General features: G+C 33.8%; 2 protein-coding genes across 3 annotated transcripts in view; one reads left to right on the top strand and one right to left on the bottom strand.

Annotated features, from left to right (window-relative positions):
- Positions 1-3610: 3610 nt before the first annotated feature.
- On the bottom strand, positions 3611-9539 carry LOC134250018 (uncharacterized). 2 transcript variants are annotated; one of them, XM_062732356.1, is made up of 6 exons: positions 9151-9191; positions 8628-9049; positions 8276-8476; positions 7994-8135; positions 4642-5269; positions 3611-4426 (listed from the first exon to the last, which is right to left on the bottom strand). In XM_062732356.1, the coding sequence occupies exons 3-5, from the start codon at positions 8438-8440 to the stop codon at positions 4848-4850; spliced, it is 729 nt and encodes a 242-aa protein (XP_062588340.1). In that variant the 5' UTR covers positions 8441-8476; positions 8628-9049; positions 9151-9191; the 3' UTR covers positions 3611-4426; positions 4642-4847. The 2 variants fall into 2 exon arrangements, with proteins under 2 accessions (XP_062588340.1, XP_062588341.1); XM_062732357.1 differs by lacking the exons at positions 3611-4426; positions 9151-9191 and adding exons at positions 4516-4546; positions 9475-9539.
- Positions 9540-9655: 116 nt separating this feature from the next.
- Positions 9656-18861, top strand: part of LOC134250017 (heat shock 70 kDa protein 12A-like) — a 10252-nt gene continuing 1046 nt past the window's right edge. Inside the window, exons 1-4 of the mRNA XM_062732355.1 lie at positions 9656-9726; positions 10776-11072; positions 17111-17302; positions 17465-17618. Coding sequence (XP_062588339.1) covers positions 10782-11072; positions 17111-17302; positions 17465-17618 — 637 coding nt within the window. The 5' untranslated portion in view covers positions 9656-9726; positions 10776-10781. The remainder of the gene's footprint in view (positions 9727-10775; positions 11073-17110; positions 17303-17464; positions 17619-18861) is intronic.

Genomic DNA, 18861 nt, shown 5'->3' with positions numbered 1-18861 from the left:
TTTACCTAAGTCTACGATAATCATTTCTGCCTTCAGTTTTTTTTATGGGACAAGCCTTGTGTTTTATGTATTCATTGCGATATTTCTGGGTATATGGGTATATGGCAGAAAACAAATTGCAGATTTATTCTCTGGGTTTTATTCTCTTTCATACGTCCCTTTATAGGGTGTATCAGTTACTAGCTCCAATATATTACCTTTTGAATAACTATACTCGTAGACACGAGTCAAGGGTCCCTTTTGGGGACTTTGGTGGTGTAGTACAAAGAATGACTGCACTTAAGCTATGAGAGTTGGATCCCGATGTTTTGCGCAAAATAAAATTCCAAAATTCATTAAATTTATGTTTTAAAGGTATTAAACAACACCTTAAGAGCAGGTTTTGGTATATTATATTACATGAAAGTATTAAACAATGCCGAGCGACACTAGCTTTTGAGACGGGAGTCTAACAGTTTTGTCTCTTTTCTATTGTTATTCATTATAATATCAATCGCTGATTCTCGGTGACCGGTTAATTTAGTGGCTATCTCGACCCTAGTTTGGGGACATTTTTTTTAAAAATTAGATATGAGCCGCAACTTGGCCAACATTGTCCTTTGGATATGTATAAGTTTTAGTTAAAATACACATTCTGTGCAAATAAGAAAAATGGCCAAGTTGCGGCTCGATGTAAACAAAGTCGTTGAAAACCGGTATGCATATGCTGTTCGATACGCTTACGCTTTCATTGAAAATTTCATTGTGTTGAAGTCTCTGTTGTGACAGTATCTATCGTACATCCAACTTCAAACTATGGGAGATCTTTGCGCAAAAAAGTGGGCGCTTTAGATGGCGATTCGGCAGGAATAGTGGCTCATAAAAAGAATGAAAAATTATCATTGATTTATACATTTTTTTCAAAACCTAGCCAATGACTGTGTCGTAGGTGAATGTGAAATGGGCAAATTTTCAGTTAAATATGTTGGGTTTTATTTGAATATGCCCATGAATATAGCCATACGAGTCAAATGATGCAAAAATTGACTTTTATAACCGTTTTTTATTTATTTTGTTGTTTCTGGGTATTCTCTCCATGAATTTTAAATGCGTTATCAGTGTATTTTTAACCGTAAAATTTATTCCAGTTGTTTACAAAATGGAGAGACGAGCCAGAAATACCAAAATCTAAACTTTTTCTATTTATTTTCTGGTAGAAAATTGACTAAGTCCAATAATATAGGGCTTTGGATTTAAATAATGATTAAGATACTAGCTATGGATAGTGTCCCGCGGTAGCTACATTGGTTTGTCGCTAGATTTGAGCAATATCGACGCAGCATTTTAGGTTCGAATACAGAGATTTTTATTTTAATTTATCTTTTTTTAATTTTTGCTTAAAATTTTTGAATTGGTAGTAAAAAAAAATACTTCTTGAATAAACTTTCAAAATTATGTTTTATAAATAATTTTACTTTAATTGTTTTATATTTCAATGCGTTCACATTTTGTCATTTATAGTGCTAAAGTTCCCAGACTGTAATAAACATTGAGAATTTGTAACTACAAAGTTACACCTGATGAAAAAATATTGAATATGTTTAAAAAAAAAACTAGCAACTTCGATCGTTCTATTACATTCATTATTTTCAGTGCATTTGAAAAGTGAGCACAAAAATCATTTAGTGTTAGACTTCTATTATATTCTATTAAATGTATCTAGCATAGATAATTTATCTTTCATGACACCTTTTAATTGAAAAAAAATTTTACAAATAAACAAACATAAGACAGAAATCCATTCCCATGAAGTTTCTAGGTTATTGTATAAGATATGTATTTGGTTCTTGGACATTTAAATCTGAATTGTTTCGTGTCAATGATTCCTGCTGACTGCCCATCTTGTGCGCCCACTTTCTTTTAATAGGGTTTGAAGATAATATGTCTCTTATTCAACTTTATGCTTTCCATTAGGGGTGTTGTGAAAGAATTCTGGTATTAACAGTGTCATTAGTAGGTACATGAAAATCAGCACAATCTCTCTCTTCTCCATTTAAATTCTTATAGTGCGAAAAAATCATTTGTGCCAATGTTTACATTCCACAACCATGCGGTTTAAATGTCTCCGCCTATTTGCGGATACCTTAAATTCGAAAGTGGTCCCGTTCAATTTTCCGGAATTTAAGGCTTTCACGTGTTCTTTTCAATTACATTTTCTGTAATTATAGAAATTATATGTACGACAAAAATTCTAGAACTAAATATCAAAAGCATATACTTGCACATTAATCGTAGCTTAATTTAGTGATATATTGTAATGTTAAGCTTATAATGGGTAGCCGAAAAGGTTCCAAATTACGTACTTAAGTGCAGTCATTCTTTATTCAATAATATGATTTGATACATATACCGAAAGGAAAAAGAAACATTTATACCAAACGTTTTAACCTCAAAACCAAAAATAGCGAAAATTGGTCAGGTGAGATACCTGGTTACTATGCACTAAAATCCGTGTTCAGAAGTACTCAACCATGAAATTTATCACGTCAAAGGAAAAGTGCTAAAAAGCCAAAAACACGTGCAACTTAACGACAAAAAGTCTATGAACAATCTTCTTATACCATTTGATGCACTTTAGATATACACATTTGTTTTGAGCATTTATAGACAAAATACATTTCTTGCAATCCTTAAACGTTCACGGAAGTTCCATGGGGTCTGGCTTTTACGTTGACTAAGTTAGAACAAAGGTAACAACGGCTTGCTGTGCAGTTGCTAGTAAATTTTCCCCCATGGAACTCTTAATCGTCGTCAGAGAGGGCCTTGGATGGTTTTCAATCAATTGTGACGATAACGTTGACGCGTAACAGAGCCATGTCAAGAGCAGGTTATTCGTCTTAACATCTGTTTAATCGCCACCTTACTATCACAAAACTATCACAAAACTTCTTTTAATAATATAGATTATCATAATCATTACATTCAACATGAAACTCATTTTTACGTTGGTGTTCCTCACTTGCACATGTGCACGCCGTTTGCCTTATTTTTCGGCGGGTTCAACTCCGGCCTTATGTAGTCTAAGCTTATCAAGACCTTCTAGCAAACAATCACATTTACCTACTCGACTGGTAAAGTTCATCTTTTGTTCATTGAACATCTGTGGTGGTGTGTGAAAGAAAGGGTTTGAAATGCCCAAGATGGTCTCATTCAACTAAGGGCTATCTTGTTGAAAAGGTTGAAAAATATCCTTATTTGTAAGATAAACACACTGATGAACCTCATGCAACAGAAAAACAAGAACTTGGAGACATTGAAGATAATGAGAATTACTCATTTTCACTTTAATTTGGGCGGTGGTTGTTATTGTCATATCAGTTTCAATAACTTACGAATTATAAAGCAAACTCAAATGGAATTTCTGTTACATTTTTATTAAAGATGATTTTAAACGATAGATAGAAATACTAGAAAAAACATGAGGAAAAATAAAGTTATTTCACTTCAAACATTTATCCAGCCTTTCTTTTTCCTTTCAGTATAATTCACAAAAAGTGTTTTTCGAAATATATATATTCTTTTTATATTTTATGATATAGATATAAAATATGTATTACAAATAAACCGATCAAATGACCACACAAATTAAAAACTTCCCTGATCGAACATATAATAAAATTTAGTGCCATATAATTTTGACCTATATTAGGTACATTTTCACTCATAAGAATGTTACACTTGTCGTCTTTTATGCACCCCTAAGTGGCATATGTAAAAAGTCAATATAAAAAGTCTAAATGACAGATCCTGAAAAGACACCATTTTCAAAAAGTTATCCAGGTAAAACAGATTATTTAATTTATCTCTATATTGTAAAGATATTTACCAGGCCTTGCACAATTTATCAAAGTGCGTAAAATATGGTCGATATCAACGCAATTTGAAGATATTTTTATTTCAAAGTGCATTAAACTAGTTCAAAATTTAACGCAAGTTTTGTTTTAAGTGGATTGTAACTTAACATACATTTTTTTCCCTTTAGGTCGTTTAGCAGTTTTCATTGTACAGACAAATTGGTTCAATCATGATTTTTATCATAATAGAGTGTTTACATGAAACTGATACAACACAAAGCTGACAATAAAAATAAAAAGTAGGTTTTTTCTTTTTTTTTATTTTGTTTCCGTTTCACCATGTTCTTTATTTTCCATGGGTATTTCCCATTGGTTTCTCATGTTTTTATCAATTACTGAATGACACATAAACGACTTCTATTTCTTCTCTCAGAAGGAGGCACGACTCTTTGTAAATCTGAAAACGACTCATTTGTCGCTGATAAGTTTGTAGCCTCATTCTTTCCTGCTCTGTAAGACCTTGGACTTTGAACAACTTCCTCCAGTTGTCCAGTATCGTCAGGCTCGGGTGTTCTACTTCTTCGTGGACATTGCTATAAAAATAATAATAATAAGTATAATAATATAGTATAATAATTCAATTGTACTTAAATACTTTTAAAAGTAAAACCACTTTCAAAGGCGTTCACGTTCATTACAAGGTACATGAATTCCTTAATTCAGTAAAAATTTCAAAATTAAAATAATTTCTATTTTAAGAGAGAATGAGAAACCAAAACTAAAATATATATGAAAATTTATAACTCACCACGGTTTCTAGAAAAACATGATTTTGTCCGAAAAAGAACAGCTCCTTTCACTGCAGCCATGCCTGCTTCTGGAGGGATCAAAATAGTTTTGGAGGGAAACGATTCCTTTATGATAGTCTGCAAAATGGGTGATTGTGCAAACTCTCCTACAAGAATGATATGTTCCACATCTGGGTACTTTGCTAATATTCCTTTCTCCATATATTTAACAATGTTTCCCGGCGTCAGAAAACAGACTTTGGAACACCTCAGATGATATCTTACATTTATCTAATTTAAATTCAATGTTGTCTTTAAGTACTGTCTTTCGGCCGGCCTTCTCAATGTTTTTCCCGGTCTTTCTTTTAAATTTTTCGATCAGACAAGCTGGCATTTTCATCGTCACTTTTTCGGATTCTGACTGAGTACTGTTGATTTTCCTCTTAAGCTCCTGGATGTTATCATAGTACTCCATCGGGTATTTGTGAAGAAAATAATTCAAAAACGACTCACTGACAATCAGAGCAAATAGCTCCTCGAAGTCTTTTTGAACTTGACAACTTGCCCAAATTTTCGCGTTATCTCTGTAGATTATACTCATAGTCTCCTGGCTGGGACATTTTAGAACCGAAATGTTGGTATTGTCGTCTAGAAATGAGAATACGTAAATAGTTGTGAAGTTAAGTTCAGTTATTTTATTTAGTATAAAAAAAGTGTTAAAAAAAAAAAAATAATAGAAAAATATAGCAAAGAATACAAACTAAAAACTTTTCTTAAAACAATTTGGAGCAGAGCAAACATGGACCTCTGAGATACATTACACATGTAGGATAAGATGCCATGAAAGAGTAAGCAATCCCCGTTGACCGGACACATCCTTGTCAAGATTGGAAAAATTGAAACTCAGTGTATATAATAAAAATTACGTTGCAATTCGTATTAAAGCATCGTTCTATACTCACTTATTTATATCAGAGATAAATTGGTTGTTATTGCTGACAAAGTCGTAATACCGACTATTGATGATTGATTGTTATTGTGTTTACGTCGAAATCGAGAATTTTTCACTCATATAGAGACATCACTAAATACCTTCGATAGTCTTCAAATTTAGACCTTTACTAAGTACTCAGGGCTTTTCAGAAATCATTTGAGGGAACTTTATTGTGCCAACCCCGGTCGTGACACGGAGTATAGGTTTTTTAACGTGTAATCCGCAACTTTCACATCAGGAGGCTGTGTGCATGGCGAAGAGACGGAACAGTTGCTACTTTTTAAAAATAATTTAGGTCAGTTGAGTCTGAGATTTGAACTCTCGGTCTTCAAAATCACTAAAAGAGCGCCCAACTGCGTGAGATATTGTAATGGTAGCTTGAAAGAAAACGGATAAAACCCCCAAACAAATGCAATTTTCTTTAATTGAAAAAAGATCAACAGACAAGATTTCTGTACCTTAAAGAATTATGATTCTTATTGCTTATTTTTGTTAACTGTATAATGAAATTGAACTTAATGGAAAAAAGAACTCAATGTCTCGGCATCCTCGCTGCTTTTCAAATTCAGTTTTGATTCATAAATATCTAAAAATGTTGTTGATGAAATGTTCATTCTGCCGGAAAATCGAAAGGATGACTACACTTAACGCCGGTTTTTGGGTCTTTTTCAATCTCTGTTGTCACATTTATGTTTGTTTTTATTTTTGCCTTAAGTCTTTTGTTATAGAGTTTGGTCTATTTCCAAATGAAAGGCAATGTCATAAAGCTTATAAACTGCGTTGCAATAAAATAATTTGTCGTTTTCTTACCCCTTCTCTCTGCAAATATCGGGGAATTAGACTTCTCTGCCCTTGATTGAAGATAAGATTTATAAATATGCATAAGAGGCGGAGCTAATATTGTGAAGAGTGGTGATCTAAAATTAGAATAGTTACTGTATTTACTAGTATATTTAGTGCATTCTCTCTCTCTCTCTCTCTCTCTCTCTCTCTCTCCCTCTCTCGGCATATGTTTGTCACTATTATTTTTTAAGTTTTAAAATAAAGTATATAACTAATAACAAATAACATCGACCGGTAGAAGTAGTCATTGATAATCAACAGCAATGACTGATTTCAACAATTCGCGTGTTCGAATATAAGTGCCGACTAGCTCAGTCGGTAATGCACAGAATCAAGGATATTGAGGTCTGAATCGAGACCCGTTAACAACATTAAGACTTGCTTTGTTTTTCCCTTTTTATGAAAAAAGAAAGAAAAACGTCACAATTACTCTTTCTTCTCTCCATAAATCAACGTGCTGGGAATGATATGATTTCATTTTTATTTAATGGATCTTACTTTGGATGTTCATGATAAGCGATGGTTCAAAACATAATAAATAAATCTCTTTTTTCTGGTAGACTACGAACATGTAGAGACATATAATGCACTCGAAAATATATAGATGTAGTAAAATGAAACGCTTTTGAGATAAATATAAGAATAATCTTATAGATATCTAAGAGAAAAAAGAATAACCCTTGGCTCGATGGGAATGGATTGAAACAGATATGGACAATCACTATCGCCCAGCACAGTGCGTGTTTCCTTACACGTCACGTGATGGAATTTTAGTATTCACAGAGTTACCTGGGTATAGAAATCACGTGGTTAATTATAATATTCAACAGGTAACAACGTGGTCAAAATGGCCTGTTTACTACAGAGAAAGTGAACACACGAAGAAACAGGTTTTTTTCATTTTAACCATGAGCGCATGTTTGTCTATTGATCTCCTTTTAATATGAGGTAATATATATAAATATTATGCTTTCATGTAAATTACTTGAATCTGATTCGTCGAGAAACATTTGATAAAAAACACTACTACCCGCTGAATAATGAAGCCACGCCCTCCTGCGTAGCAACAGTCAACATTGCCTGACGACGGGTGGTATTACAAAAAATAGCGACTGCGCGGAATTTATGCGCGCACGGTTCACTGTAATATGTATTTGTATAAAACATTCAGTATAATATAATAAATATTGCATGTAGTTGAGTGTAACATTGAAAATTTTCACCCCTCAAAAACCATGGTCTACCATAAAAAGGAGAACAATAGACAAACATGCGCTGACTATGTATTAAACCTGTAAAAAGGTGGGCGTACTCATTCTCCTATGGAGATTCCTGGATATGCGATGACCCCTCCCTATAAAAACGACTTCGAACTTCGTTAATACGAACTTTTAATTAACGTAATTACACAAAGTTGCAGTTAAGACATTGGTCAGTTCTACCATTAAAAGAAATATGCCCATTTTTAAAATTAATTATGTCGCAATTTCTAAGGTTCCTTAAGTGCAGTCATCCTTTATGAAGAAGATACAAACCTTCGCATTCTACAAGCACATATGAATTGGTTTGATTCCTTGTTGGTCTTGGTAGAGCTGAAAGTACTGGGTTTTGTATGCAGAAGTAGAGAGCGGCTGCAGCTTCCTCAACTATTGTTATTTTATCAGAAGGAAAGCCTGCCTGGAATATACAATATAACGTGTGATGTGCATTGAATGTATTGGGAAAAATAAACAGTTTCCTGTACAATCTCTAGTTCTCTCTCTCTCTCTCTCTTTCATCAATTGTTATTATTCTCTGAAGAGAACTAAACTTATAACTTGTTCTGCAGCTTTCAGCATAAAACACTTGGAATCGTCACATGAACATGTCGGCACCGTTAAAACATACTTCAGGGATACGTCTATGGAACGTTTTTGTATCCCAGCTTTTATGTGACCATCCATATATGATAAAACTGCTGACATAACATCAATTGACTTCATTTCTTTTTCGTTTACTGCCTTTATATTTTTTGGAACCTGAAAATAAATGTTACCAATATACTTTCCTACTCTCATAATTAAAAAAAACATTACACTTTAACTGTAGAATTTATATTTTACTGATCTCATATTAATTAAGTTATTTTTTTCAAAGGAGAAGCTTTGAAGAGCATTGGAATAAACTGACCTCATCAGTAACACAGAAAAGATCCCAAATAAAGTCCCGAAAAAGCAGGTGCTTGTCATTATCGCCTTGTTGCAGATTCTGGTATTCAGCATCAAATCCGTACGACTAGAATACTCCGTATTCAGTAAAGAGAGCTACTGTAGGGGTGATGAGCGACATTGAACTAGTAGCGTGTTTCTGGAAAGGGACGGTGTACACTTGGGGTTCCTCGGGTTCGGCCATCATTGATCATGTAAGCGTTCGTGCTGTAGTTTGTTCCGAATTTGATTGCAATGATAATTTCTATTCCAGACATTTTATTTTTGGATGAGTAAAACCAATGTACGGATTAATTAACTGGCATTCAGTGATTCATTGCTATTCATTTTCTAATGATGTTATTGTAGAAAATTCTTATATATTTTAAGCTTTCTGTTGCAACTCTGAAATATAAAAGATCTTTGCATGATAAATCATGTTGAAGTCATTCAGGAAAGAATACTTCATTATCTTTATGACACTTATGTTCTGGTCCTAAACTTACCTGGGGCGCACTTTCGTTTCTCTTTCATTTTAAGTAAAACAGTAACCCTGGAATTTCACAAAAATAAGACAAATATTTATTACACATACTAAAATTTAAATTAAATGCTGTTAACATTTAAAGTTTTTATTTAAATTATTTCATTTTACAATACAAATGCACAATAATTCTGCTTTCAACTATTTATTTTAAAACATAAGAAAACCTTTTTCAAATTTAACCATTTTGAATAATGAATGAGAAGTAACAATAATTTGCTTTTCTTAATAAAATAAATGCTACGATAAATGACTTTGAGACCATATCGAATGGAAATCTAATTACCTGTTAAAAGATCCTAAAGTGCATCACAAAACCCAGTTCACAAAAAGATAGGAAGTCATTTCACGTCTGTATACATATAGGATTTAAAAGCCTGGGGTATTCAATACTTTAAATGTATTGTTGATTTTCTCGTTACACTCCGGAGAAGTGATCAAACAGGCTCAGACTTACCCAGTTTTACTTTGGTTTAAATGATTGTGCAATTCTGTTCTGTACGAACTTTATGAATTATCTGATTGAATTTCACCATAGGTAAATATAATGTACATTATTTCTCTCTTGTTTTTATTAAGCATGATTTGAGTAACTGATTAAGAGAATGTTTAAGTTTTTATTGATTTTGATTTGCTGGAATGTCAGAAGATATGCAATTTCAAATGTGTTCATAATTAAACATTGCTAATCAAGGAAAATATATCCGAATTTTTACAATAGCCATGTATATTTCATATATAACCAGTTAAGTTTTATTTACCTTAGTTTACGTATCGTCGCTAAGAAGAATAAGCAATGTTTATATGTAAACAGCCCGTCACGTGACCAGCAGACGATAGATCTATTTAAAACTCCAAAGTTTGATAGAAAGAATTTTAAACGTTGATTGATTTTTATCGTCTTTCATGTTTACTGTGTAATGTTTATATTTTGTTTGAAAAATAACTTTTAAGTATTATTTTTGCAAATATGTGTCTCAGCTTTGTATTACCGAAATTTTATATTCATTTTTCATTCCGATTTTTTTTAAACAATACCCAAAATATTAATAAATCTTTACTGAAACCTTTCTTGGTGCATTAAAAGAGTATTTTGGAAATCGGATAAATACGTTTATAACTTTCAAATGAAATTGACACACACTGCATCGTATAAATACAGCCCAGTGATCAAAAGGCTCACTTAACATGGAACGAGATGCTAACTAACTGCAAACCTAGATTTAGATGTGACCCTTTTCTGTTATATTTGTAGACCTTAACAAACAGTTAATTTAGATTTTCAAATTTGCAGTTGATTGGAAAATATTTCTGGTAATGCTATCCGAAATTTTGGTGAAGCGATGAGTTATAACTTCTTCACGTTAAAATGGTTAATTCATTAATTCATCATTGGGACCGTGCTGCTTTTATTGCCAAAATGCATGGTAGTATTAATAAATCCAATTTAATTACATGTACATGCGCATTTAATTTTGTACAGTTTTGCTCTACAAAGTAAAATAAACTATAATTTTACCATTATATTTAACCATATCTTCCCAATTAGTAAACACAATAATAAAAAATGCCATTTTCATGTTTCAGAAAAGGATGTCATATGACCTATTTATTGCCATTCGAATAGGTACAAACTACACACACTGTGCATGGGGAGACAATTCGAAAAAGGACCCAACTTTGGTGCCTGTTCAGTCGGACAATTCCGATTCTACAAACAGAACAGATAATACTTCTGATGATACACCAAGCCTTGTCGTATTTAGTTCTGACATACGGTACCCTTACTTTGGATATGACGCACTCAGACGGATAGAAGCTCAAGATAATGAGGATTACATTTTCCCAAAAATTGTTAAAAATCTCTTTTGCCGTAATGACGAGGTACGTGAGCATCATGTTGTGAATTCTATTTATGTACATGTGACTTAGGTAATTAGAATTCGTATGTTCCAGTTATTTTACTAATTAGAATTCGTCGCTTTTTTACTTTTTTACGTGAGAAAGAAGGGAAAATGGTCTGCATCTAAAATACAGAGAACTGAAAAACAAATATAATTATGGCAAATGCAAAAACATATATTACTGACTCCGAGGCATTCCCTTTTACTGGAAGTTATTAATATATTATTAAAAATTTTTAACATTTTTGAAATCAAAGTCCGCGGAAGAGAACTTGTAATGCCTGTATTTGAATAAAGACAAAATTAAAGAAATACATCACATTTCTTCCTCCACATGCCTGGTCCTTCGGATGAGACCGTATAAACTGAGCTCCCGTGTCGCAGTAGATGCTGGCAAGAAAAAGATCACTCCCTGCTCAATGGCCTTGAGTGCCAAGCATAAGGCAAACTTTGCAGCTCTTCACCGGCAAATGGTGGCGTCTCCATATGAGTGAAAAATTCTGTGACTTTAAACAACATACAATCAATCAATCATCCTCCACATGCCATAATAATGGAAAAAAAGAAAGAAACGTTTACCATTTCTATTAAGAAGAAAACTCAACCAAAACCCAATCACAATTGCCCATCAAATAATGTGTATGTACGATAGACAATTTGTCTCGTTCTCTAAATATTTTCTCATAGACTTTAGTTCCTGTGAACATTACTGCTGGCAGTTAGTATTTTCAGATCCTGCTGACGTACAGTTAGATGACAGTTGGTTTTTTGACTCTAACTTTTCAGCTGCTAAAACACGCTAATGATTAAAATTGTTATCATGATGTATAAAATTAATTAAAAACCTCACTTTCTTATTTATCAATTTGATTTTTTTTATTTTACACAGTTACATGCGTCGGTAGTCTAGTGGTTAAGGTGCCGGACTTCAAACCGAAAGGTTGTTAGTTCGAATCCTGGCCGCGGCAAGTTAACGTTGTGGTCTTGGGAAAGGCACTTTACACGAATTTCTTCACTCCGCCCATGTGTAAAAGGGGTACCTGGCTATAAACAGTGAAAGATATTGTCAGAATGTTAGTGTTTTATCGCCTTAACGGGAACTTGCTCTGGGAGAGATTTTGGATTGTTAAGGTCTGCTGGAGTAATAATGTATTGTAAAGCGTATTTGAGTGGCATTAATATTTATGCTAGAAAGGCGCTACATAAAAAAAATCAATTATCATTATTATTATTATCATTATTAAGGTCTTCCGTCTTCACGGAAGACCTTATAGTGATTCTACTGTTTCTTATTATTATTATTATTATTTTCTGACACGATTTCTCGACAACTACTGGATAGAATTACATGAAATTTTCAGAAAAGATGTGTTGTAAGATACTCTTCAAAGTCCCAAGACAGTTTTTGGAAATTCCTCTCTGGTGCCAAGTTTGGGACCATTTTCCTGATTTTAAAACGACATTTTGTCCACCATTAAACTCAAAAACGGTAAAAGATATCAATTTGAAACTTTCAGAGTTTATAGATGATGATCGATACTTTCCAGGACGCGACTTTTCGTTCGTCGTCAGTACTTCCTGTTGCTACCGGAAGCCAATTCAAAAAGTCCAATTTTTCAACTTTCGTTGTTTTTCAATATTTTTCATTTATTTTTGGAATATTAAAAGAGACACTTCTATTGATGCTTACTATATAAGTTGTTTTAATATTGGTTAATCTGAACTCTAGATATTAATATTTGAAAATCTGAAGCGGGTCCAAGATGGTGGCTGTCTCTGTCAACTCCGCCATTTCGCGAGTAGGGGTTTATGGAGGCAGCTGAGCGTTTGATTAAACCATTCTGACATAAGGATACATGAAATGCAAAAAACTACTTGGACTCTCACGTAGTAGTACGTTGCAATTCAGTGTCAATCTTAAATCTTAATTTCCGTTTCACTGCTTTAGCGTTACTGGGCTAGATACGATATGTAATGTGTACAATGTGTTAAACATACTTTCCTAACGCCGAAATAAAATAAAGGTGATAAGAATGTTTTATTAATTAATTTCATTGAAGCTATTGCACCTCTTTAATAGATCAGTACAAAGGAAAGGTGCGAATATTTACGCGTGGCGTTTGACACGAAATTATGAATAGTGGCCCGCCTTTTATGAATCTTAGACAGGTGTACTGATGCAAAAGTATACACAAGTATATTTAAAGCAGTATTCCCAATAGCTAAATGGTTGGCGCGTTGGGGAGAAAAGAGAAAAAAAGGCACATTCACGTTGGCGACCTGGATTCAATCCTCCTTGTGATCAAAATTTTGAATCAGTTTTCAGCTCGATTTTACAAGTTTTTTTCCTGAATCGGACGGAAGACCTCTCGTTGCTCGCAACGAGATCGTATCTAGTATTCTTACTATTTTCGTATTGACCAAATTTTGGAAATGACCTTTGTCCGGTCCATTTCTCCAGAACAGATTAAGATATGAAAGTTAACTGTCTCAGATATCATAGATCATGACTTGAAGATTTGTCCATTAACATTTTTTCCGTCGTCAATACTTCCGGTCGTCACAGAAAAGGGAATTAAAACTCGATTTTGAACATTTCTTTGTCTTTCTTTCTTCTTTTTTCTGTGATATTCATGGTGAAAGTTAAAGCCCCTTTTTGATGATTTTACGTATAAACAGTTTCTTGATTTGATTAAGAAGGAATTAAATATCTTTGAATATCTGAGAACTTTCGCAAACGTAGGTTCAACGTTTCCTTAAACACTAAAAAATATTCATATCATTTTCTCATAAATAGACTTCGCGGGGGGAAAACCCATTGTGCAATACACAAGTGTGCAGGTAAAGTCTTGGACGCGATGGCGAAAGGACCTGTAGAAAAAACTTCCCTGGTTCAATTGAGACGAGATTTTAGTAAATAAAGTGTGTATATTGAATATATTATATGTGTTCATCTTATCCCCCCCCCCATTTCTTTTTTGTGAACTGTAAAAGACCTAGCTCCCACCTTTCTCACATATTGAAATGAATGCCAATTCGGCTTTAATTTTTACATTCTACATAAACTGACCTTGACATTTACATAACAAGACACTCTTCTTAAAGTAAAGAAAATGATAAGGCTTAATTCTTTTTACAAAATAATGGTAATTTACAAGTCTATATTCAAGAACCCCCCCCCCTCCCCTCCCGGAAGCGCGCAGACAGGTAGACTTCGCAGATATAACATCTACAACGTACAAGTAACGTTTTAAAAGTTTCATTCAAAAAAATCAGTTCCCCTGATGTCATCTGATAACGTGCCATCATTCATTCTTCCTATGTTTTGTATGTAGAATTTATAATTATTTAATTTAATTTTTTTTTTATCTTGAGAAAATAAAGATTTTCAGCTGCATTTATTAGCATTTCGCGTTTTCTTGTATATATCTATTACTTGCAAATGAATAATGTCATTAAATAATACAGAAGAAATCAAACTTTATTTCCATCTTTTTTATTCATTCATAAATCCTTGGATCTGCTCCAATAGCTGCGCGATGCCCTCACCGCTACAGTAAACAAAACTTTCATAACGCCGAAAATGTCCATGATTCCGCTGAACTAAGAAAGTTTACACGTGGTTTATCAACTCATAACAAACATCAGACCTGTCCAATGCAGGATTGCTCGAGTTAAAGAGGAAAATTCAGGAATTATTTTCCGTCAGCCATTTTCTGACGTGAACCTATGCGACAATTTGTAATTAAGGTCTTCCGTCTTCACGGAAGACCTTATAGTGATTCTACTGTTTCTTATTCTTATTAAGGTCTTCCGTTTTCACGGAAGACCTTCTAGTGATTCTACTGTTTCTTCTTCTTCTTTTTATTAAGGTCTTCCGTTTCCAACGGAAGACCTTATTGTTTTCGTTCGGTTTCTTTTTCCCTATTATTATTATTATTTTTTTTTTTTTCTTACCGATTTTTGTGCACGCCAGTTCTCGTAAACGGCTCGGTCGATTTTCACGAAACTTTCAGATCTGATAGATATTGGTCTGAACCTTATTGGAAATTTTTTATAAGTACGTCGTCACTTCCGGTCGTGAGATATGGACGATTTACTGATTTTAAGAGGGTCAGCTTGTCCGGGCAATCACTAAAAAACGAATGAAGATATTGACTTGAGATTTTCAGTGAAGGTAGAGGAAGGATTGCTAAATTGCTTTTTTGAGTCTATATCTTTCCAGCGCAAAAGGCGTTGAAGCTCGCCTGAGCTCGTTATAATTATTTTTTTTTCTGACCATCAAATTTTGTGCACGTGATTTCTCGAAGACAACTGGATGGATTTTTATGAAATTTGCAGGAACAATGTGTTCCTATCTGTAGTTATTATATCCTGGAGATGTTTTGGAAATTCCTTTCTGGTGCCAAGTTACGGACAATTTTCTGATTTTAAATTGACATTTTGTTCGCGGATAATCTAAAGAACAGTAAAAGATATCACTGTGAAACTTTGAGGGATTATAGATCGTGATAAGTACTATCCAAGACGCAATCTTTTGTACGTCGTCTCTACTTCCTGTCGTAACGGCATGCAAAGAAAAAATGTCAAATTTTTGAACCTTTTTGTTTTTCAATATTTTCAAATCATATTTGTATGGTTGATAGATACATTTCTCGTTAGGCTGAATATATAATTTGTTTGTAAATTGATGAATTCGAACTCGAGATATTAACATTCAAAAGTCTGAAGCGTGATCTTAATGGCGGTGGTTTCTGTCAATTCCGACATTTCGCAGTAGGGGTTTACAGAGGCAGCCGAGTGTTTGCTTGAACGAAAGTAACATAAGGAGCAATGAAATGTGTAGGGATACTTGGATTGTCACGTCGTAGGTTCGTTGCAATTCGGTGTCAAACTACATTTATAATCCAAGGTCTACTTACAAGTCTTCCGGCTTTAATTGGTTTTGGTTGTTTCTCAAAGTAGAAATAGAAAAGAATTAATGTGCAAATGAAGTACAATATCTATATCTTTTGTTTTGCATCACGGTAACACATAGTTTAAATCATAGTTATAATTAATAGTTTTTCAAGAATGTAGTAAGTAAAAAACGTGACCACTGTTTTCTAATGCACACTTGTGTCATATTAAATCAATAGAAAGGACAACTGTTACAATAAGAAAATATTTTATTTTTAAAGATAACAATTTTTCAAAGACCGTTTAATTGACCTATATAAACATTTTATTTTCTCAATGCAAGTTATTGAACATAATGGAATCTTATTTCTTGACCCTCGTAGGGCGATCGAGGCATTTTTTTTTTCGGTGAAACATACCACCTTTTTTCATGAAAGTGTAAGTAATCGGAATAGTCAACTTTCGTGATTGAAAATTGAAAAATTAACCATTCATAGCTGTTTCACTGCTTTAGTGTTATTTGCCTATATACGATTGATTGATTGATTGTATACTGTTTAACGTCCCTCTCCAGAATATTTCACTGATATGGAGACGGCACCATTGCCGGTGAAGGGCTGCAAATTTGGGCCTATGCTCGGCACTCAGGGCCATTGAGCAGGGAGGGATCTTTATCCTGCCACACCTGCTGTGACACGGGGCCTCGGTCTATACCGTCTCATCCGAAGGACCATGAACATTCCAAGAGAAATTCGCTAAGATTTACTCGTTGCGTTTGGCGCGAAATTATGAATAGTGACCCTTCTTTCATAATTCCAAGACAGATTAACTGTTGCAGAATTATATGTACATACAAGTGAAGTAAGAGTAGTTCTTCAAATAGCGTAATCGATAAGCGTATTGGATTTTCACGCTAGTGACCCGTTTCAATTACCAGTGTGTCCAAAATATGTTTAATCCATTTTCAGCTCGATTTTATTGGTTATTTTTCGGAATCGGACGGAAGACCTACTCGTTGCTCGCAACGAGATCGTTTCTAGTTATTATTATTATTGAGCATTTGCGTACAGATAACAAATAAAAATTCAAACGATTTTTATTTTTGCATTTTTTTTTCAGATTCCAATTTTCATACCGGCTAAAAATGGCTTTGTTTTGTCATCACATGACATCATAGAGAAAGTTATAAGATACTTACTGAATCAGATAAATTCGAATGTTAGAGGATCAATACGCAGGCAGTTCATCTTCACCGTACCAACCATTTCAACGGATGAGGCCTTTCCATTTATGAAAGAATGCATTGGAAATGTGATTTCCATTTGTTTGTTGCTTATCTTTCACAAATGATTTTAATTTTCGATCTCATGAATTAATGTTAAAGTGAAGTCCCCGTGCTATATTGCCCCTTTCCAGCTCTGTACGTATAGAATCTTTCCTTGTTTTGAATATGGAAATGAATCTTATTGACAGAATGGTATACCCGAGGACCAAGCAGTGATTATTCCTGAGGCCGTGTCTGTCTTTCAATACTGCAGAATCCATCATAATGTTTACAAATCTCTATCGGGTGAAAACGTGGAAGCCTTCTCTCCAGGGAAGCGAAGCGTGGTGCTGGAATGCGAAGGTAAAGTTTGATAAAAGAAAAGTAAGAATGTTTGGTTTACGTCACTACGAATGAACTATGTGAAGAAAACGTACAATGATCGACATATAGAATTAGATATACAAGCATTATAAAGTAGTATTCAGGTATACATGTAAAACAACGACTGCCGAAAAAATAAAAGATAGGATCTGGTGCCGAGAAGTTCAGCATCCCCTGTCAAAATATGAATTATCAATTGTAAAATGTAATTAACTTTTGTTTAACAATAAAACACGATGTTGAGGAATTAAAAAACTAAAATCATAATACATATTTACACATATACTGCATATACATACAGAACATTAAAATATGTCACACATATGCCAGATTCTGCAGTTTATTTATACAATGAAGACTTATCAATATAAACTGAAAGGAAAACGAACGCAAGGTAACGTAGTATGCTGAAAACTTTTGAGTGGTAAATTGAAATTATGAATGTTGATCAGAGGAATATCTTGTTCAACGTGTACTAAAGTCAGTGGTAAATATACTTAACCGTTAATGGCACCACTTTGGCAAAGTGGTAAAAAGTAGTAAAAAGCCGAAAGCATATTGATGACGACAAGTCTTTCAACACAATTCGTAATAAAGACTTGCTGCACTAAAAGACGTCGTTTTTCGAAATTTGCAGACGATATGTAATGACTGTATGTAATCATAGGTCGCTTAACGGTTGGTCTATGGGGTTTGATATTTCTTTTTACGGACATAGTTGACATTATGTTGTTTTGTATCAAAAAGAATGTTTAAGCATAAAACGTCTTCAACGTCGATAGATAGGACAGGAAAAGTTTTTTAAACAAACTTAGAAGATAATATGAGCGTATAAAGACCCTATGTCAAGATTGATCGGGAAATCCATCTCGCCACCTATATAACCCGGTAATAACCATCTTGTTACCCTTACAAAACTCATCGAATATAAACAGGTCATCGAGTACGTCATTTAAGAGCTTATAAACTTTACAAAGGCGTTCCTCAGGTGTGCTCCGTTTGTCTATTTTTTCTGCATGTTACCTCCAGCACAATCTAGTCATGGTTTTTTTAGACCTTAATTTAGAAACAACTTTCTTTCACTAGACTGGTCTCCCTAGACCGGATTCCGTAAAGTCTTTTTTCATCATCTAGACTCTTTTTATTGGAGATTTGATTACGTTTTTTATTGATGACCTGAATAGTTATGTTGTAATATTAGTCAATGTAACATGACATAAGC

Source organism: Saccostrea cucullata, unplaced genomic scaffold (assembly GCF_032062105.1).
Source record: "Saccostrea cucullata isolate Sc308-1 unplaced genomic scaffold, CSIRO_AGI_Scuc_v1 ctg3302, whole genome shotgun sequence".
NCBI lineage: Eukaryota > Metazoa > Mollusca > Bivalvia > Ostreida > Ostreidae > Saccostrea > Saccostrea cuccullata.
This window is presented reverse-complemented; position numbering and strand designations above follow the sequence as displayed.